Source organism: Lissotriton helveticus, chromosome 7 (genome assembly GCF_964261635.1).
Source record: "Lissotriton helveticus chromosome 7, aLisHel1.1, whole genome shotgun sequence".
NCBI classification, from domain to species: Eukaryota; Metazoa; Chordata; class Amphibia; order Caudata; family Salamandridae; genus Lissotriton; species Lissotriton helveticus.
This window is the reverse complement of record NC_136068.1, coordinates 1606910839-1606932574: the sequence shown is the minus strand read 5'-3', so window position 1 is coordinate 1606932574 and position 21736 is coordinate 1606910839. Positions and strand designations below refer to the sequence as shown.

The 21736-nt window shown below is 48.0% G+C and overlaps 1 protein-coding gene across 1 annotated transcript in view; it reads right to left on the bottom strand.

The window, feature by feature from the left end:
* The window catches only part of TBC1D17 (TBC1 domain family member 17), a 738599-nt gene that overhangs the window by 586140 nt on the left and 130723 nt on the right, over positions 1-21736 (bottom strand). The window contains exon 3 of the mRNA XM_078655234.1: positions 10606-10680. Coding sequence (XP_078511360.1) covers positions 10606-10680 — 75 coding nt within the window. The remainder of the gene's footprint in view (positions 1-10605; positions 10681-21736) is intronic.

The window sequence follows — 21736 nt, the reverse complement described above, 5'->3', positions numbered from 1 at the left end:
CAAAACGATTAAAAAAGGGGGTGGTGATGGACAGAGTATCTGAATTAAGCAGAACACTCCTACCCAGTCAAAAGATCAGGGCTTGATCCATCACCGTTTTTTAGCTCACTGCACCATCCCAGTTCAGAACCTGGCTACATGCAAATTAGTCTGACCCTGGCCCAGTGCATCATGGGAATAGGGCAGACCAAACTACCAAGCCAATTCTTTACTGGAAAGGAAACAAGCTTCCGGGGACCGGTTTCTGGCATTACAGCCGTCTTCGGCCCGGCTTGCTTGAATCCTGATGGTGCAGTGAGCAAGGGACTCGCATCTGAGCATACCCTTCCACACTTATGGTGGCCAAAACGATTCAAAAAGGGGGTGGTGATGGACAGAGTATCTGAATTAAGCAGAACACTCCTACCCAGTCAAAAGATCAGGGCTTGATCCATCACCGTTTTTTAGCTCACTGCACCATCCCAGTTCAGAACCTTGCTACATGCAAATTAGTCTGACCCTGGCCCAGTGCATCATGGGAACAGGGCAGACCAAACTACCAAGCCAATTCTTTACTGGAAAGGAAACAAGCTTCCGGGGACCGGTTTCTGGCATTACAGCCGTCCTCGGCCCGGCTTGCTTGAATCCTGATGGTGCAGTGAGCAAGGGACTCACATCTGAGCATACCCTTCCACACTTATGGTGGCCAAAACTATTCAAAAAGGGGGTGGTGATGGACAGAGTATCTGAATTAAGCAGAACACTCCTACCCAGTCAAAAGATCAGGGCTTGATCCATCACCCTTTTTTAGCTCACTTCACCATCCCAGTTCAGAACCTGGCTACATGCAAATTAGTCTGACCCTGGCCAAGTGCATCATGGGAACAGGGCAGACCAAACTACCAAGCCAATTCTTTACTGGAAAGGAAACAAGCTTCCGGGGACCGGTTTCTGGCATTACAGCCGTCTTCGGCCCGGCTTGCTTGAATCCTGATGGTGCAGCGAGCAAGGGACTCACATCTGAGCATACCCTTCCACACTTATGGTGGCCAAAACGATTCAAAAAGGGGGTGGTGATGGACAGAGTATCTGAATTAAGCAGAACACTCCTACCCAGTCAAAAGATCAGGGCTTGATCCATCACCGTTTTTTAGCTCACTGCACCAGCCCTGTGTCTTTGGCCCGACTATAGGAGTGGCAGGGTATGCTCAGACATGAGTCCCTTGCTCACTGCACCATCAGGATTCAAGCAAGCCGGGCCGAAGACGGCTGCAATGCCAGAAACCGGTCCCCGGAAGCTTGTTTCCTTTCCAGTAAAGAATTGGCTTGGTAGTTTGGTCTGCCCTGTTCCCATGATGCACTGGGCCAGGGTCAGACTAATTTGCATATAGCCAGGTTCTGAGCTGGGATGGTGCAGTGAGCTAAAAAACGGTGATGGATCAAGCCCTGATCTTTTGACTGGGTATGAGTGTTCTGTTTAACTCAGATGCTCTGTTCATCACCACCCCCTTTTCTGAATCGTTTTGGCCACTATAGGAGTGGCAGGGTATGCTCAGACATAGGTCCCTTGCTCACTGCCCCATCAGGATTCAAGCAAGCCGGGCCGAAGACGGCTGCAATGCCAGAAACCGGTCCCCGGAAGCTTGTTTCCTTTCCAGTAAAGAATTGGCTTGTTAGTTTGGTCTGCCCTGTTCCCATGATGCACTGGGTCAGGGTCAGACTAATTTGCATATAGCCAGGTTCTGAGCTGGGATGGTGCAGTGAGCTAAAAAACGGTGATGGATCAAGCCCTGATCTTTTGACTGGGTATGAGTGTTCTGTTTAACTCAGATGCTCTGTCCATCACCACCCCCTTTTCTGAATTGTTTTGGCCACTATAGGAGTGGCAGGGTATGCTCCGACATGAGTCCCTTGCTCACTGCACCATCAGGATTCAAGCAAGCCGGGCCGAAGACGGCTGCAATGCCAGAAACCGATCCCCGGAAGCTTGTTTCCTTTCCAGTAAAGAATTGGCTTGGTAGTTTGGTCTGCCCTGTTCCCATGATGCACTGGGCCAGGGTCAGACTAATTTGCATATAGCCAGGTTCTGAGCTGGGATGGTGCAGTGAGCTAAAAAACGGTGATGGATCAAGCCCTGATCTTTTGACTGGGTATGAGTGTTCTGTTTAACTCAGATGCTCTGTCCATCACCACCCCCTTTTCTGAATCGTTTTGGCCACTATAGGAGTGGCAGGGTATGCTCAGACATGAGTCCCTTGCTAACTGCACCATCAGGATTCAAGCAAGCCGGGCCGAAGACGGCTGCAATGCCAGAAACCGGTCCCCGGAAGCTTGTTTCCTTTCCAGTAAAGAATTGGCTTGGTAGTTTGGTCTGCCCTGTTCCCATGATGCACTGGGCCAGGGTCAGACTAATTTGCATATAGCCAGGTTCTGAGCTGGGATGGTGCAGTGAGCTAAAAAACGGTGATGGATCAAGCCCTGATCTTTTGACTGGGTATGAGTGTTCTGTTTAACTCAGATGCTCTGTCCATCACCACCCCCTTTTCTGAATCGTTTTGGCCACTATAGGAGTGGCAGGGTATGCTCAGACATGAGTCCCTTGCTCACTGCACCATCAGGATTCAAGCAAGCCGGGCCGAAGACGGCTGCAATACCAGAAACCGGTCCCCGAAAGCTTGTTTCCTTTCCAGTAAAGAATTGGCTTGGTAGTTTGGTATGCCCTGTTCCCTTGATGCACTGGGCCAGGGTCAGACTAATTTGCATATAGCCAGGTTCTGAGCTGGGATGGTGCAGTGGGCTAAAAAAACGGTGATGGATCAAGCCCTGATCTTTTGACTGGGTATGAGTGTTCTGTTTAACTCAGATGCTCTGTCCATCACCACCCCCTTTTCTGAATCGTTTTGGCCACTATAGGAGTGGCAGGGTATGCTCAGACATGAGTCCCTTGCTCACTGCACCATCAGGATTCAAGCAAGCCGGGCCGAAGACGGCTGCAATGCCAGAAACCGGTCCCCGGAAGCTTGTTTCCTTTCCAGTAAAGAATTGGCTTGGTAGTTTGGTCTGCCCTGTTCCCATGATGCACTGGGCCAGGGTCAGACTAATTTGCATATAGCCAGGTTCTGAGCTGGGATGGTGCAGTGAGCTAAAAAACGGTGATGGATCAAGCCCTGATCTTTTGACTGGGTATGAGTGTTCTGTTTAACTCAGATGCTCTGTCCATCACCACCCCCTTTTCTGAATCGTTTTGGCCACTATAGGAGTGGCAGGGTATGCTCAGACATGAGTCCCTTGCTCACTGCACCATCAGGATTCAAGCAAGCCGGGCCGAAGACGGCTGCAATGCCAGAAACCGGTCCCCGGAAGCTTGTTTCCTTTCCAGTAAAGAATTGGCTTGGTAGTTTGGTCTGCCCTGTTCCCATGATGCACTGGGCCTGGGTCAGACTAATTTGCATATAGCCAGGTTCTGAGCTGGGATGGTGCAGTGAGCTAAAAAACGGTGATGGATCAAGCCCTGATCTTTTGACTGGGTATGAGTGTTCTGTTTAACTCAGATGCTCTGTCCATCACCACCCCCTTTTCTGAATCGTTTTGGCCACTATAGGAGTGGCAGGGTATGCTCAGACATGAGTCCCTTGCTCACTGCACCATCAGGATTCAAGCAAGCCGGGCCGAAGACGGCTGCAATGCCAGAAACCGGTCCCCGGAAGCTTGTTTCCTTTCCAGTAAAGAATTGGCTAGGTAGTTTGTCTGCCCTGTTCCCATGATGCACTGGGCCAGGGTCAGACTAATTTGCATATAGCCAGGTTCTGAGCTGGGATGGTGCAGTGAGCTAAAAAACGGTGATGGATCAAGCCCTGATCTTTTGACTGGGTATGAGTGTTCTGTTTAACTCAGATGCTCTGTCCATCACCACCCCCTTTTCTGAATCGTTTTGGCCACTATAGGAGTGGCAGGGTATGCTCAGACATGAGTCCCTTGCTCACTGCACCATCAGGATTCAAGCAAGCCGGGCCGAAGATGGCTGCAATGCCAGAAACCGGTCCCCGGAAGCTTGTTTCCTTTCCAGTAAAGAATTGGCTTGGTAGTTTGGTCTGCCCTGTTCCCATGATGCACTGGGCCAGAGTCAGACTAATTTGCATATAGCCAGGTTCTGAGCTGGGATGGTGCAGTGAGCTAAAAAACGGTGATGGATCAAGCCCATATCTTTTGACTGGGTATGAGTGTTCTGTTTAACTCAGATGCTCTGTCCATCACCGCCCCCTTTTCTGAATTATTTTGAAGATAAGCGGCCATTGCAGCTAAATGTATCCTGATGGAACTATACGCAAGATTGCATCTGTATAGGTGCAGCAAGTAACATATGATGTTCTGCGTGGAAGCATCCAGTGAATTAATGTCATTATTGGAACAATAGATGACAAAACGCTTCCATTTCGCCGCATAGCATGCCCTGGTGGTAGGTCTTCTAGCCTCCTTGATGATGTCCATACAGTCAGGGGGTAATTTTAGGTAGCCAAACTCTATGACCTCAGGAGCCAGATTGCAAGGCTTAACTGTTGCGGATCTGGGTGCTGAATGTCTCTATGGCTCTGAGTGAGGAGCCTGGGTGTGAGGTTTAGTCGCTGGTGGGGCACCAGTGAAAGTTCTAGGAACGTGGTGTACCAGGCTTGCCTCGCCCAAGTTGGAGCAACTAGGATGAGTGTCATGGAGTGTTGCCTCAGTTTGCGCGCCACCAGCGGTATGAGTGGTGCCGGAGGAAAAGCGTACGCAAATCTGTTTGACCAGTTCATCCATATCGCATTGCCCTGAGACTGCGGATGTGGGAACCTGGCGGCGAAGGTGTGGCATTTTGCGTTTTCGGGTGTGGCGAAGAGGTCTATCTCTGGATGACCCCACTGCTGGAAATATGGTTGGAGCACCGAGGGATGTATCTCCCACCCGTGCATCTGATGGCTGTGCCTGCTGAGCAGGTCCGCCATCTGGTTGTCCTTGCCTGGGAGGTGTTCCGCCATGAGGAACATGTTCCTCTGAATGGCCCACTTCCACATGCACTGTGCTAGGTGTGACAATTGTGGGGAGTGTGTCCCCCCCTGTTTTTGAATGTAATACATTGCAGTCATGTTGTCCGTCCAGATAAGCACGACTTTGTTGCAGAGATGCAACTTGAATGCCTTCATCGCCATGAAGATCGCCATCAATTCCAGGAGGTTGATGTGCAACCATTTCTGCTGTGTGGTCCATAGTCCCTGCACAGTATAATGGAGGACATGAGCCCCCCAGCCCTGGAGAGATGCGTCCGCTGTGAGCACCACCTGTGGTACAGGCTCCTGGAACGGTCGTCCCCTGCAAAGGTTTTGTGTGTTCCACCAATGCAGAGAGTTGTATGCACGACCGGTCACCAACACTAGGTCTTTCAGCTGTCCGTGAGCCTGGTTCCACTGGCGTGCTAAGCATTCCTGAAGCGGACGCATGTGTAGACTCGCGTGCGGGACTATAAAGATGCAGGAGGCCATCATGCCTATTAGTTGCATGAACACTTGCGCTGGGAGTGAGTGTTGTGGCCTGAATTTTTGAATCAGTACCTGCATGCTGTTGACTCTTTCCGAGTTTGGCTGCGCTGTGGCAGTGAGAGTGTTTATTTCCGCGCCTAGGTACTGTTGTTTAGGGGCGGGTTGAAGATGAGACTTTGGGTAATTGAGTGAAAATCCTAGACTGTGGAGGAGGTGAATTGTGCGGGACATGTGTCTGGCACACTGCTGGGCCGATTTTGCCTGGACAAGCCAGTCGTCTAGATACGGATAGACATGGATGTGTTGTCTCCGAAGATGTGCGGCTACTGTTGCCAAGCATTTGGTAAACACCCTGGGGGCAGTGATGACCCCGAAAGGCAGGACTTTGAACTGGTAATGCTGGTTGTTGATGGTGAACCTGAGATATTTCCTGTGACTGGGGTGAATGGGAATGTGGAAATAGGCATCCTTCAGATCTAGGGTTGCTAGGAAATCTCCCTGACTGAGCAATGGCAGAACTTGCTGTAAAGTGAGCATGTGAAAGTGTTCTGATAGGATGTATTGGTTTAGGGGTCTGAGGTCTAGAATGAGCCTGAGAGACCCGTCCTTTTTTGGGATTAAGAAGTACAGCGAATACACCCCTGTACCCTGTTGTGCTAAAGGCACGAGTTCTATGGCCCCTTTTTGCAGCATGTAGATGACTTCTTGCTGCAATAAGTGCATGTGCTCTGCGGACATAGGACGGTGCCTTGGAGGTATGTTGGGTGGAGTGGAGGTTAATTCCAGACAATAGCCGTGATGTATAAGTTGTCTCACCCACCTGTCCGTGGTAATGCTTTCCCAGACTGGCAGGAACTGCTGAAGTCTCCCCCCGATCGGTGTCGTATGGTCGGGGGGCAGTGACAAGACATCACTGTTTGTTAGTGGCGGAGGATCTGGCATTATTATTTCCACGTCCTCTACCTTTGGTGCTGTTTCCATGGTATCCACCCCTATTGTTCTTGTTATAGGTGGATTGTGTGCATCCCTTGGTGTATTGGGCTTGTTGCGACATTTGACCTCTAGAAGCTCCCCTGTTACCGGAGCGACGAAAGGAACTGCCCCAGAACTGTTGAAACTGCAGAGCTCCCATGGATTTTGCAGTTTCAGTGTCTTTTTTAATCTTCTCTAGAGTGGTGTCTACCTCTGGACCAAACAGGAAGTCAGGGTTAACTGGCTGATTAAGTAGAGTAGTTTGGATTTCTGACTTGAAACCAGAGATGCGGAGCCAGGCATGCCGTCTGAGCATTACGCTAGTGTTTATGGCCCTAGCCGCTGTGTCAGCTGCATCCAACGCACACTTAATGGACGCGTTGGAGATCAACTTCCCTTCCTGTATAAGCATTTCTGCTCCCTCCTTATAAGCATCTGGCAAGTGTTGCAGGAGCTGCTCTAACGTGTCATAGTGGGCCCTGTCATATCTTGCTAACAGGGCCTGTGTATTGGAGATCCTCCAAATATTAGCTGCTTGTGCTGCTACACGCTTCCCAGAAGCTTCCAAGATCTTGGATTCTTTTTCCAGAGGAGGAGCATCAACAGTTGTCTGAGAGTTTGCTCTTTTACGAGCATTAGCCACCACTAAGGAGCCCAAGGGGAGTTGGCCTCTGATATACGTAGGGTCCACTGGCGCAGGCCGGTACTTCCGTTCAATTCTGGGGTTTACCACCCTCGCTTTAGTGGGCTCTTTAAAAATGTCGCTAGCATGTTTGAGCACACCTTCGAGCATAGGCAGAGTTTTTACAGATCTTTCTGATGTTGAGAACGTATCAAAGAGAAAGTCTTCCTCCACAGGGTCAGCGTGCATGTCGACATCATGGTTAAGGGCTGCCCTTTCAATTAGTGCGTTAAACGCAGCAGTATCTTCAGTAGGCGAAGTTTTGACTGCATATGACTGAGTGTCAGGGGTGGTGTGTGGTTCATCAGGGTCAACAGTGTCAGCCCATGGCTGGGACTCATCCTGATCTGTGTCAATGGGATAGTTAAACTGGTCCTCATTGTCCCCTTCCTCCACATCCTCAGTGACAGGTGTGGGAGAGTAGGCATAGTCTTGCCCATAGGGGCTGTATGGGTTCAAAAAGAGGCCGTATTGTCCCTCTTTTTCTTTAGTGGTATCTTGTAAGACTCCATGGGAGTTTCAGGCCTGCTTTTTCGTTTATAAACGGTGAGTCGACATGAAGCGGAGTCGATGTACAATTTTGACTGTTCGTCAAAGGACGGTGGTTGGAACAGAACGTCTTCCGTCCGAGGCTGGGTGGGTGCATCTCCCGTTGTGGACTTGGATGAGTCGGCAGCCTTTGGGAGTTGGACAGTTTTAGGCCGTGCCGTGGGTGGCAGGCCATATTTTATCGGCGCCGTAAGCATAGGTGATGAGCCTACTTGCTTTGAAGCCTTGGTCTTTGATCCGACTGACTCGAGCCGTTGCTGCGCAGCAGGTACGCTTGTGTGCCTCGATGAGGTCTGTTCCTTTGGGCCGAGTTTGGATTTCGGCTCGAAGGCCTTGACTAACTGCGGCTTCTGAATCTTCGGTTCGATGGCTTTTTGTGCCTTGAGTCCCTTGGAAGAGTCGCCATCTTTGGAGCCGGACGTCGACGTGAGCGTGACGTGTTTAACTGCAGACACGGGTTTTGTCGCTCCGATCTTTGGGTCGACGCCCCCTGTCGACCCCGAGGGGTCGAGCACACGTTTTGACTTGGTAGGTTCCGAAGTCGTCGAGCCGATGGTAGTTTTCACCACTTTCGGTTTCGTTTTAGTGTCTGTATGTTTCGGTTTCTGTTTGTCCACTGATTGTGGCCGTTCGACCGATGGCTCATTAGAAATGTTCTTAGTTGGGCCTCGAAGCGGGACTAGAGAACTTGTATGAAGATCTTGGCTAAGGCCTTCCGGCGATGCCTCGACCTGAGCCGTGGAAGAGTCTGTATGGGGCCCCGCTACTGCGGTTGGGCCTAGCTCCTCGCTTGAGTCGTCGTCGACGGCTCCGAGAGGTTGTACGTCGTCTCCTACCTCGACGATGTCTTCATCAGGGACATAGAGTTCTTCCTCGTCCTCATTGTATGGTGAGTCTTGCTCCAATGAGGGATCCGAGTGCTGAGCAGGATCCTCTTCTTGTACACCCTCCTCGCCGTCACCCCCGAAGATGTTTTCTGGATCGGGTGCCGACTCTCGCGCTGACTGTCGTGCCGCGCGTCGAAGACGAAGAGTTTTCTTCGATCTGAATTTTGAACAGGCAATGCAGCTGGCCTCGTCGTGGTCCGATGAGAGACATTTATTGCACACCGGGTGCACATCGATGTGAGGGTATTTCGAGTTGCAAACGGGGCAGCGCTTGAACGGACTCCGTTCCATCGTCAATCGTCGATGGGGCCTTTGGAGTCGAAAGGCAATCAGTCTTCGACGTCGTGTTCCAAGAAACTCGAAACAAGTAGAAGGCACCGAACAAAAGACAATACCGACGCCCCGAAGGCCTTTTGGCCATGAGAAAGAGTATTTATATATATTCCGAACTTGAGTTAAGAAGGTACATCCGAACCCAATGGCGGAAAAAAACAATCTGACCATGGAGAGGATGCCCATGATCACTGTAGTCCAGGGGAGGAGCCACCTATCTCGTGATACTTCGAAGACTCTTCCAGGACAACAATGTGCAATCATCCGGACCCAACACTAGGCGGCGATCTATGCATAGATATAAATTCAGCAGCCCACATGCCTCGAACATTCTTTTATTGGAAAAAATAAAAAGGAGCAATACCTTAGAGAGGTATAGGATGGCCCAGGGACAGTGAGGGGCTGAGGGTCACTCCTTCGCTGTCTTCTCTAAAAACAAGCACCGGCAAAGCAGACAGAGATTACTTTTATAGGTGTCATCTACCTTTCTGGTTTGCCAATGCTCGTTGCTGATGCTTGATAGTGACAGCAAAACTTAAATGAACAAAAGGTTGTTGCTGATGCTGAACAGCATCACTAAAAACAACAAAAATAAACCCACAATGGCAGGACTCAGGACAAATACGTACACGCACGTATGCATCACCCTGCATGCACAAGTGTGTATCATGATGCAGTAGCAGTCATTTTTTTAATACATTAAATATACAGTTCCATGGTGAATAGCCATCTTGCAATTGCAAATTATAAAATAGCAGGATGAAGTTAGTCGGCAGAAAATGGCAGCTGTCTGGGTCACCAAATACAAAAAACAATTCGAAAAGAAGAGGGGCAGAAGCAGCTGAAAGTCACAGAGTAACAGTGAGTGGCAGAGAGGATCAACAGGTGGAGTGGCTGTAGGTCAACAAAAAAAGAAGCAGAGCAGAAGGGATCAGGTAGTGATGGTGGAGCTGAGGGGCGCAGCATTGAAAGCACAGGGGTGTGGATGCGACTAGGAAGAAGCACATGGAGTGTGCAAAGGTAAAAGTAGTTACCTGCAAGTAAACAGTTGAATGGTACAAGTCATCCTATCAAAAGTATGGCAAAGAAGCTATGCCACAGAAGAATTTTAAACACAATAAAAGAAATGAAAGCTTTCGAATAATAATCAAGCACCATCAGGTCCAGAAAAACGCCAACCAATGATAAGCAATGGGCTGACCCAAAGCCCACTGCAAATACTGGTATTGTACAAAGTTATTCTTTCAACAACAGATAACGAAAGTTGTTTGGGTGTGGGACCGAAAAATGATGTAACAACAGAATTATTTGTTTGACCATTGGCATCATGAGGTAGAATCAATAATCCACTCAGACTGCTCTCTCCTAGTCAATCTCTCTTTCACTACTACCAAAAAGACATTGGAGGAGTTGCTCTCTATTTGTGGCTTTTAAATAGTTGGCGAAAACGTCCTTACTCTGTGAAAAGTAGAAGAAAGCCATATAACCTGAGACTTCTTTCTCAAGAAAATATTGGCATCTGTTGAACTTAAACACAAACTTAACACCTAGATCTACTGCCATGAGGATACAGGAAAGACGGACACAGTTGGACAGAAATGATGAGTCTGCAGCTTCTTGTCGTTTGTGGATATATTCAGAGGACACACATAGAACTCAATAATGAATTTAATTTTGGGATTAGGACGCTTACCTTCTTTGAATAGACGATTTGAGCTCCATCTCCAAACTCCTCCAGAGGAATCCATTGCAGAAACACATCAGCACCCTGAGGGAGGAAACACTTAGTTTAAGAACAGCAGACACATTTGTACCTCCACCAATACCATACATAAAAACATGTTCGAGTTCTTTGCTAAAACGTATGACCCATATAAGACTTACAGCACATTTGTGTATTCAAAGTTGAAGAAGGAAAATAGACTATAGTATAAAAAATATAAAAATACGCACATTCCAGTAATAAGCATACAAAATTCAATGTTGTGCTCCATAGCTGCCAAGTTTTCAGTTTACGTATTCATGAGGTTTCCCATTTTCAAATATGTTTGTGTGACATTTCATTATTTTATGCGTCACATTTTGAATGACACTTTACCACAGGCTATAAAGCAGTTGTGCCCATGTCATGGGATTAATTTAAGATATTAGCCCCCTCTGAACAACATGACAGCCTGAAAAGAGTCTTATATAGCTTTAGCACTCCCGAACTGCTTGGTTCAGATCACTAATCTAATTCACTTTTCTAGTATAGTTGCACTAGAAACGTTTGTGGTGCCACAGAAAATAACAAACATGTCATTATTAGGCTTTATGGAAAATGTACAGAGGACCTCTTGGAACATCTGCACTCCCCTCTACCATGCTGCAGAGTCTCCTGTGACACCATTTGTACAACGATCGCCTGAAACACCATATGTCCTTTTCACAGAGACCCTCTACCTATTCCACACACCTATTTTGGCAGTGTCTGTCGCGCTTTTCAAGGCATACAAAAACATCTACTTTGTATTGTAGCTCCTCTAGAACGAGATCCCGGTCATGGTACTTACATCTTGTCTACCATACTCACAGAACCATGACCCACCTCTTTGGATGCAGACATCCCTGACAAGCCTTCTACCCAAACGTACACCCTTCACACGTCTCTATTCTCCATGCATCCGTGGAGACACTTGACACACATCTGCCTACTCTCCTGCGGCGCAGATTTCTAGCACATGCTTTTATTTCTAATATGAAAATTAATTATTTAAGATCAAAACACAAAATGCCCTCTCCTTCTTAGCAGAGGGACAGAGGAATTGAGCGCCAAACCTGCTGTGTCCAGTGCGTGAGCCTACCTGCACGCTAGTCCGCCTCGTGGGATCCTGACCTGCCACCAGCCTCGCTGAAAAGGGGTCTCGAGCGTCCATCACCGCGCCTGCTGTCTCCTCCCCCCGCCGCAGCCCTCTGACACCGGGACTGCCGCAGAGCGGGGGAGTCGAGACTACAGCCCCCAGAAGCCTCCGCGACAGGACAGGAAGTCACGTCGAGGCTTGGCGCCCGGAGGCGCCGTTAAAGGGGCTGGCCTTGCGGTGGAGCGGGGTGTTAGCGCCAAACCTGCTGTGTCCAGTGCGTGAGCCTACCTGCACGCTAGTCCGCCTCGTGGGATCCTGACCTGCCACCAGCCTCGCTGAAAAGGGGTCTCGAGCGTCCATCACCGCGCCTGCTGTCTCCTCCCCCCGCCGCAGCCCTCTGACACCGGGACTGCCGCAGAGCGGGGGAGTCGAGACTACAGCCCCCAGAAGCCTCCGCGACAGGACAGGAAGTCGCGTCGAGGCTTGGCGCCCGGAGGCGCCGTTAAAGGGGCTGGCCTTGCGGTGGAGCGGGGTGTTAGCACCAAACCTGCTGTGTCCAGTGCGTGAGCCTACCCGCACGCTAGTCCGCCTCGTGGGATCCTGACCTGCCACCAGCCTCGCTGAAAAGGGGTCTCGAGCGTCCATCACCGCGCCTGCTGTCTCTTCCCCCCGCCGCAGCCCTCTGACACCGGGACTGCCGCAGAGCGGGGGAGTCGAGACTACAGCCCCCAGAAGCCTCCGCGACAGGACAGGAAGTCGCGTCGAGGCTTGGCGCCCGGAGGCGCCGTTAAAGGGGCTGGCCTTGCGGTGGAGCGGGGTGTTAGCGCCAAACCTGCTGTGTCCAGTGCGTGAGCCTACCTGCACGCTAGTCCGCCTCGTGGGATCCTGACCTGCCACCAGCCTCGCTGAAAAGGGGTCTCGAGCGTCCATCACCGCGCCTGCTGTCTCCTCCCCCCGCCGCAGCCCTCTGACACCGGGACTGCCGCAGAGCGGGGGAGTCGAGACTACAGCCCCCAGAAGCCTCCGCGACAGGACAGGAAGTCGCGTCGAGGCTTTCCGCCCGGAGGCGCCGTTAAAGGGGCTGGCCTTGCGGTGGAGCGGGGTGTTAGCGCCAAACCTGCTGTGTCCAGTGCGTGAGCCTACCTGCATGCTAGTCCGCCTCGTGGGATCCTGACCTGCCACCAGCCTCGCTGAAAAGGGGTCTCGAGCGTCCATCACCGCGCCTGCTGTCTCCTCCCCCCGCCGCAGCCCTCTGACACCGGGACTGCCGCAGAGCGGGGGAGTCGAGACTACAGCCCCCAGAAGCCTCCGCGACAGGACAGGAAGTCGCGTCGAGGCTTGGCGCCCGGAGGCGCCGTTAAAGGAGCTGGCCTTCCCGCGTCGCGGGACCGCGCGCGGGGCAGGGCCCGGGGCTAAGCCCGGGCAAAGGGCGGGCCCTCTGTGGCCCTCAGAGGCCTGAGGAGTCTGGGCTGGGCACTACCCCCTGGTCGATCTGTCACCGATCGCTAAGGTATTTACATCATCGTTGATTAAGCATATTGTTTATGGCCCCCATGGAGTCCAAATCCACTACTAAGAACATGGCAAAAAAAACGCCCATTCACACACGCTCTGTTACAAGGAACACCGCTCAAACTAAAACACCGTTACCAACGCTAACTGCAATTGATCGCATGCTTCAACAGACAATTGTGGTGGTAGCGAACGCTATCGAAAATACTGAGAGACGTTTGTCGTTACCACCCAGCACCTGTCTAATTCAGCAGATATCACAAACTGCCGACAGTAATGTACATAATATAGATGTGACAGCACTATCAAATGATTCTATCTTAATGCAATCCTACACAGGTCTTCCCGGGCCTGTGTCATCCCTTGTGGAAGATTCCCCAACACTCCCAGCTGTATTTCAGGACAGGGATAGTCGTCTGTCCCTAACTCCTAATTTGCAGATCATTGTAACACCATCTGATGAACCGGGGCCTAGCAAGGCATCCGAGATCAGTACAGTCTTGATTTCCTGCGATAATGAAGATCCAATCCACACAATTGATTTACCTAACAACAGCAGCGTCGATAGTATGACCAATTACGGCTCTGTCCATCGCAGATCTAGACGCACGTACAAAAGAAAATTACCCGCCCCAAGTAGGGGGTATGCCAATCAAAGGGGTAGAAGAAAGAAGGCGACTTTACCACTATTAGAGCAGACCAATGGAAGGGAACGACCACAGTCAAATTCGGGAATTATAGACAATGGGGAGTCCACAATGGGCCACATTATGGATGCTATGAAGCTCCTTATTGCCCCCCTAAATGACAAACTCGAGCAGATATGTAAAAAGGTGGAAAATCTGGAGAAATTGGGTTTAGCTAAACTAGACATTCTTGAACACCTGGGTCCACAAGTTACTCAAACCGCCTTGAATGTACCGCCTGTGAATAAGGCCAATATGACTGTCTCTAACACAACTAAACCACAGGTTCTACCCGCTAGAAATGTGACCCCTACGGCAGTTTCTGGCAAGCCCACAAATTTACATACCAACACTTCAGGCAATACCATCAATGGGCCTTCAACATCCTCTTCTTCTAGGGTAAGAGGAGAAGTGCCTACGGTTCATTTTTCAGCAAGCAGGAACCCACCAGTACGCAGTTACCATAATAATATCATTCCTGCGGTGATCAATCTCCCACCAGAAAGTAGGCCATATGTGGCTATTCTTGCCAATGTCCCAAAACTTAAACCCTCCCAATTTGAAAACAATGAAACACTTAAAACAAAATTTTACACTGGCTTGTCAATAATTGTGGATTCCCCCTAAGTGGGGCAGACCAGATCCTCTCAACCCAAAGGGTGGGCTGGGTGGGCCCTAGTAAAAAAGAAATTAGCGGGGACTGTGTAATCATAAACTACAAAACCACCGAATGGGCAAGAGATTCCATTTTGAATGCGCCCATTCCTTCAAACAATGATTACAATACCACCTTGTTCCCATTGGACTACTTCTATAGAAATCTGGTGGGACTTAAGATTCCTGTGCAGAATTTTAAACACCCCAGAGCAATTAACACGCCTTATCCACTATTACAGCAGGCACCAAAGCAATCAGTTGGGTACCCCCTGACTTTCCATGACCCAAATAATCAGTATGCTCCACAACATCCTATGAATTTATGTAATTACTTTAACAACCATAATGCCATTGGGCTAGGAACTAACATTTGTGGTCAATTTGCAGTCCCAACATCGAATAGATTTCAGATATTTAATTCCTTAGAAGAAAACGACTGACTCGAGAATACCCCTGTCGAAGGACCACCTGCAAGTGAGGCCCCTAGGTTAATGGCTAGTAATACAGTTGGGGAACCACCAACAGACACCCCTGTAACAAGCTCTAATGATGTAATTGAGATAGATGACATCACATGTACTGCTGAAAATGGTCTGGGAAACCCAATAATATCATCAGCCATAACAGTTACCGACCCATCCCAAGCAGTCCTGGAAGAGACCCTGAGGGCTATTACATGGAATATAGCTGGGTTAGCCTCTAAGGTAAACACGCCCATATGGGCTGACTTCATTAAACAGGGTTACGACATAATCTGCCTGCAAGAAACCTGGGATAGGGCTGAAGTACACGTTGAGGGTTATACCTCCTTTAATGTGCTGGCTGTGGCTTCCCAGGCTGGTCGAGCCAAGGGCGGACTTGTGACCTTGATATCCACCGCACTGACTGAGTTCTATGTTAGTGATCATGTAGTTTTAGGAGAACATGCCTCTGTTTTGCGTCTGGCCCATAGTGGATTCAGAGACTTAATAATAGTGAATTTTTATAATAACATTGCGGGGCACAAACAGGGAATGTTTATTTCTGATATTGAGCGGGCCATTGATGCAATTCTATTAAGTACACCCAAACCAGCTGCCATCCTGTGGGCAGGAGATTTTAACATCAAACCATGCACTTATGCACTCAAGGGGGCATGTGGCCATAGGGAGGAGTACTCGGGAAGGGAAGCAACATGTGTACATAATCATTTCCCGCATAACAACCTTGGTAGCGCTCTGAACAACCTATTGGCTAAATACGACCTGGAACTCCTCGAATGCAATAAGAATGCAAACAACGCCAGATGCCCGACATTCCATGGAAGGAATAGTCAATCATTTATTGATCATATCATGGTATCTTGCTCTGTAGCCTATATTAATGTTTGGGTGATCGAACAAATGGTCAGCGATCACAACAGTGTAACCGTCGAATTACTGGGTTGGGGAACCAAAAGGAACATCTATGGGCAACCAATTCAGGACATTGCTGTAGGAAGACCGAACGGGACGAGGGTGAAATGGACAAAAGTTGACCCCCTCAAATTTGTTACCAATGTGATCACAAATTGCCGTGAAGAGGTCGAGTACTGTTTATCTCCGAAACCATGCCCACGAACCCTGTTATCTAAATTCTCAACAATAACAAAAGCTATTGAGAAATCCCTGATACGTAAAACCCGGAAACCAAGAAGGCGGCGTGGTTTGATGACAATTGTGCTCAGTCATTAAAAAGGTTACAAATTTCGCTTGATGCAACACCAAGAGACTTTTGTAAGATCAGGGAAGAACGTTATAATTACAAAATTGCACTATCCACTAGGAAGAAGGAATTGCAGGACGAGGCGTGGGCAAAATTAGATCAGGCTGCAGACACCAAAGATCACAAACTTTTTTGGGACACTGTAAATAGTCCGTTCTTGAAGAACGACAACATTCCTGAACTAACCTCGCATGTCAGTTGTCAGGCCTGGATAGCACACTTCACTGGGATTTTTAATTCCGATTTTAACTATGATTTTATTTCCGCTTCATATATTAATGTTTTAACTGACACGCCAACCTGTTTTAAATGGGAGAAATTATTGTTTTCGGTGACATTAAATGAGGTGATTGAGGCAATTGAGAAGAGTAAGGGGGGGAAAGCCCCGGGTCCAGACGGGGTCCCCGTGGACCTCTTCAAATCCGAGATTGCTTTATGGGCCCCCATTTTAACACGCTATTTTAATGCTGCAATCGAGGATAAGTTACCAACCTCATGGGGTCAATCCATCTTAGTGCCACTCTTCAAAAAAGGTTCAAGGGCTGAAGCACGAAATTATCGCCCAATTTCTCTTTTAGACTCGTCGTTAAAGATTTTGAGTCGCGTGCTTCTGGTAAGATTAGAGTCCTGGGCCGAAGACAAAAATGTTCTTTCACCTATTCAGTATGGGTTCCGAAGAGGTATAGGAACTATGGAGCAGTGCGTGAACCTTGAACTTATTATCGGCAAGTACACAAAAGCCAAGGAGGGGAATTTGTTTATGTGCTTTGCCGATCTAAGTTCCGCATTCGACCTCGTGGAACACGCACTGCTCTGGCCAACACTACTTGCCATGGGCGCACCACCTGAAATCATCCACCTCCTGGCCAGAATGTATAGTAGCCTCTCAAGTAAGGTCAGATTCGGATCAGATGGAGCATGCACCCCCTTTTTTAAAATTGGTAGAGGGATCCGACAAGGGTGTGTGCTTGCTCCCCTTTTATTTTCCCTTTTTATAAACCAGGTTGATCAATTTTTACAAGAATCTTTTGCTGACGCCCCCATTATCAATGGAAAACAAATACCTGTCCTTTTATATGCGGACGACGCGGTCCTGATTTCCAGGACCGCGAATGGGCTGCAAAAGCTAATTGAGAAATTTCACACTTTTATTAAGGACAGAAAGCTTAAAATTAATAAGGGTAAGACTATGACTATGACCTGTGGCAAGAAACCTAAGAAAAGTAAGTCATTCTTTTTAGATGGGGATAAACTTGAGTCTGTTCAACATTTTTGCTACTTAGGTATTACCTTTTCAGGAGACGGGAGATGGGTAAATGAGCAATCTTGTGTTGGTATGAAGATGACTAGAAACACAAATTGCATCTTCAGATTCGCCTCTAAATTGGGGGGTCGCAGAATCAGAGAGATGATTTCCATCTACAACTCAAGGTGCATGTCCTCTGCCCTATATGGAGCAGGGATATGGGGATATAACTCCCAGATTGCCCTATCCATCCAGCAAGAGGAAAACAGGTACTTGAAACGTCTACTATGCCTCCCTGCTTCAGCGTCAAATGAGATCACCCACAGAGAGCTAGGCATAAATCATGCCACAGACCTGATCGCATTACGTCCCCTCTCTCTATGGCGGTCCATATGGGCCAAAGAAGAAACTAGGTTTACCCAGGAAGTAATTTTAGACTGTATTAAATTGGATCAGCATTCAAAAATCCCCTGGTTAAAACACATCTTCTCCTGGTACAAGATCCTTTTTGGTCAGGACATTTTTAAAGATATTCTAACCGAATCGGTTATAACGAAGCGTGACCTTAAAACCATCTATTTGGAACACGCAAAAGGGTCCAGAATGAAGGAGTATGCTATGCAAAGTACGTTTAAACTGTATCTGGAGTATAACCTTAGCACAGGATTCTCATTCTATCTTACATTTGTTAGTATTAACTCCCATCGCTTTGTTTTAACACGCCTGAGGCTGGGTATAGTCCACCATTTGGTGGCTTTCCCTACTGTAAAAAAACCCGGGATATGTCTGTGCCCATGCGATGGGAAATCCAAGCAGAGTATCTGACACTTTTTACTTTTTTTGTAATTTTTATACTGGTTTTAGGAAGTTTTATTTGAAGCAATTATTTTTAGAATACAACTTGTGCAATACAAAAGCTGCAATGCAATTGTTACTTGACCTAGATTCCCCGAATGTGTGTTACCGTGTGGCTACCTATATTTTAAAATGTATTTGGCATAGGAAATCAATTATTACATAACTCCCTTTTTGTTATCCCCGTGGGCTAACAAATTCTGTGACTAATTGTGAGTTATTGCTGAATTATGTGCATTTTCCTTATGATTTCTATTTACTCTGTATTTAAACCTGTTGAATGTACTTACTGTAGTGATTATTTTCCGGCTTTACACTTTTTGCACTAACGTTTGTACAAACTTTTATTTACAAATTGTTGCTAAAATACTTAAGTGATCAAACAGACGTTGCACTTTACTCATAACCTTGCATATTTGCACATGCCAATTGCACTTTATGCTTATAATAGGCTTTTCCGATTTGCACTATTATACCCGGCGTTTTTTGCACTAAACCTTCAACTGCTGCTAAATAATATACAGTGACCAAATTTTACTTGTACACAAATGAGCTATACCTTACAGTTTAATAAGATCGGCATGAATATTGATGTAATTTTAAAACGTTTCATTACTTAACTTATACAAATATGATTTCCAATTGTATTTATGTATGTTGCTATATGGTTGTACTTGTACAGACCGAATAAAGCATCTTGAAACGACTTCATATTTAAGAAAGCAGTGCTGCGCAGGTTTTGGTACCTCATCCTGGGTGTATAAAGGAAGGTGGGATATAGTGGTAGACCCCCTCCCCCCCACCTCTTATCTTTATCCCCTTCCGTTTATCCTCGTTCAGCACTCTTTCAGCTGTGCTGAAAGACTGAAGTCTATGCCATCACAGAGCCATCACATTCTCTTGTACACCTGGCAGTGCAGGGATAGAATGCAGATTGTGACTAATTATTTGGTCTGCACTGTGATCAGATTTTAAATGCCCAAGATACCTGTAAGCAGGACTACAAAAGGTTAGCTCAGTGGAGGCTGGGGCTTTTATGCTTGACAAGGAGGGAGGCTGCAAAGAACCAGAAGTAGCATAGTGCAAAGGCTGCGACTGGAAAGCAGCAGTTGTGGCTGTGAAGCAAGGACACCCAGTGGAGTCAACGGATGTCTTTAAACAAGCATTTGCAATGCAATAGGTCTCGCATTAGGAAAGTGTGAGCTATTGGTATTGTTAATGACACATTTTTTAATATGTGTTGGCTTTTAAAATATATAAATTAATAGCATCGTTATTCACAAAGCCAATAGTCTACACTTTCCTAAAGCGAGTCCTATTGGCTATGGCAATGCTTGTTGGTGGCAAGCAAGGACAGTGGTGTAGTGGTGTTGTGGTGCTGACCGATGATGTGGTTGGGCTGAGTGATGTGGTGGTGTATTAGAGTTATGTGGTGGTGTATTAGAGTGATGTGGTGGTGTCCCAGAGTGATGTGGTGGTGTTCCCATGGGGGTGTCCCCGAGTGATGTGGTGGTGTCCCCGAGTGATGTGGTGGTGTGCCCGAGTAATTTGGTGGTGTCCCCGAGTGACGTGGTGGTGTCCCCAGAGTGATGTGGTGGTGTCCCCGAGTGATGTGGTGGTGTCCCAGAGTGATGTGGTGGTGTGCCCGAGTAATTTGGTGGTGTCCCCGAGTGATGTGGTGGTGTCCCCAGAGTGATGTGGTGGTGTCCCCAGAGTGATGTGGTGGTGTCCCCGAGTGATGTGGTGGTGTCCCCGAGTGATGTGGTGGTGTTCCTGAGTGTTGGAGGGTGGAGTTGGAGTTGGAGGGTGGAATTGGAGTTGGAGGGTGGAGTTGGAGTCGGAGGGTGGAGTTGGAGTTGGAGGGTGGATTTATATAGTGTTTACTACTCTTGGTCGATCTGTTGAATTCATTTACACCGAGTAGCAGGCTACTCTGGAACCCAGGTTTACTGCTTAACCTAGTTGTTATTAATGATTGCTTGCTATTTGGGGTTAGTTATGTGCTCCCAAGAAAATCATTCTATACATTTGCTCCAGTTTCATTGTGGTAGATTAGCTTAAAAGCACACACCTTGGCATCCACACAGTTTTCCCCTGCGGACCCAGCTCAGGTGTGTTTTGCCCTCATACTCAACCCTCTAAAAGGGCCCCAGGTAGTCAATGGAGCTGGAGTGGCATCAGATACTGGCAACAATTGACACCCTCTAAAAAAAAAACCAATAAAGTCTCGAAAACAAATAAAGTTTGTCGATGCTTTGAATTCACTTTTGAGCAAGTTCTAGAGTTTTTTTTATCACCTGTAGCCTGAGAGATATAGCAGGGCTCGGTCTCTGGGGCTTGTTTGGGGCTGGGGGTGCGGGACGTAGTGTATGGGGGCCTTACCCCACCCAGGTCTGTCAATTATTTAACATATTCATGCCGTCCCAATGCAATGACTCCGGGCCTCATTGAAGGCTTGGGAATCAAAGGGCTCGCGAGGGCAGCATCACCTCCTCAAAGGAATCCTTTTATATGGAAATTGGTTCAGTGGGCAGATAGAAAACAGCAGGAGAGAGTGCCAAAAGGAGCTGGGGAGCAGGGGCCTACGGGGAGGGGCACTGGCCGCACCGGAGTGGCTGGGAGACTGGCAGGAATGGGGTCTGAGCCGTGGGGCGCATGCATTGGTGCCGTGTAATTACCGCCTTCTCTGCTGCGAGGATCTGGAGCACTATTAGAGGCGCTCATAATTGAGTCTGGGCGATCTAGGCAAAGAGAGAGACAGTGAGAGATAGAGGGGAGCTGAGGTTAAAGAGAGAGAAGGAAACAAGGACGTAGAGCGAAAGGGGAGAGAGAAAAAGAGGGAATGAGAGTAAGAAAAGGAGAGAGCCGAGGATATTGGAAAGAGAATGCGGGGAGAAAGAGTGTGAGGAAGGATGAGAGAAAAAGAGAGAACGAGGGATTGACAGGGGGTTTGTGGTACAGTCAGGAGTTCATAGTAAAGATTTTAAAAGGAATACATACACATGCACGAGGCACGAAGGCTGGGGAGCAGGGGATCATATGAATTAATCTAATTGGCTAAAGAGAAGATGCAAAAAATAAGTTAAAAGGGAGAAAGCAAGAAGGAATAAAAGTGGATTAAAAGGGCTGCAATTTCAATTAGCATGCAATGCAAAAATAGAGGAAAAGGTGTAACAAAAAGAAGGTAAAAGAAAAGGACAATAGGCATACAAATGAAGTAGACAAAATAATGCAAAATGAGTAGGAATTAAAAGAGGACAAAAGAGGGAATTAATGAGATGATGA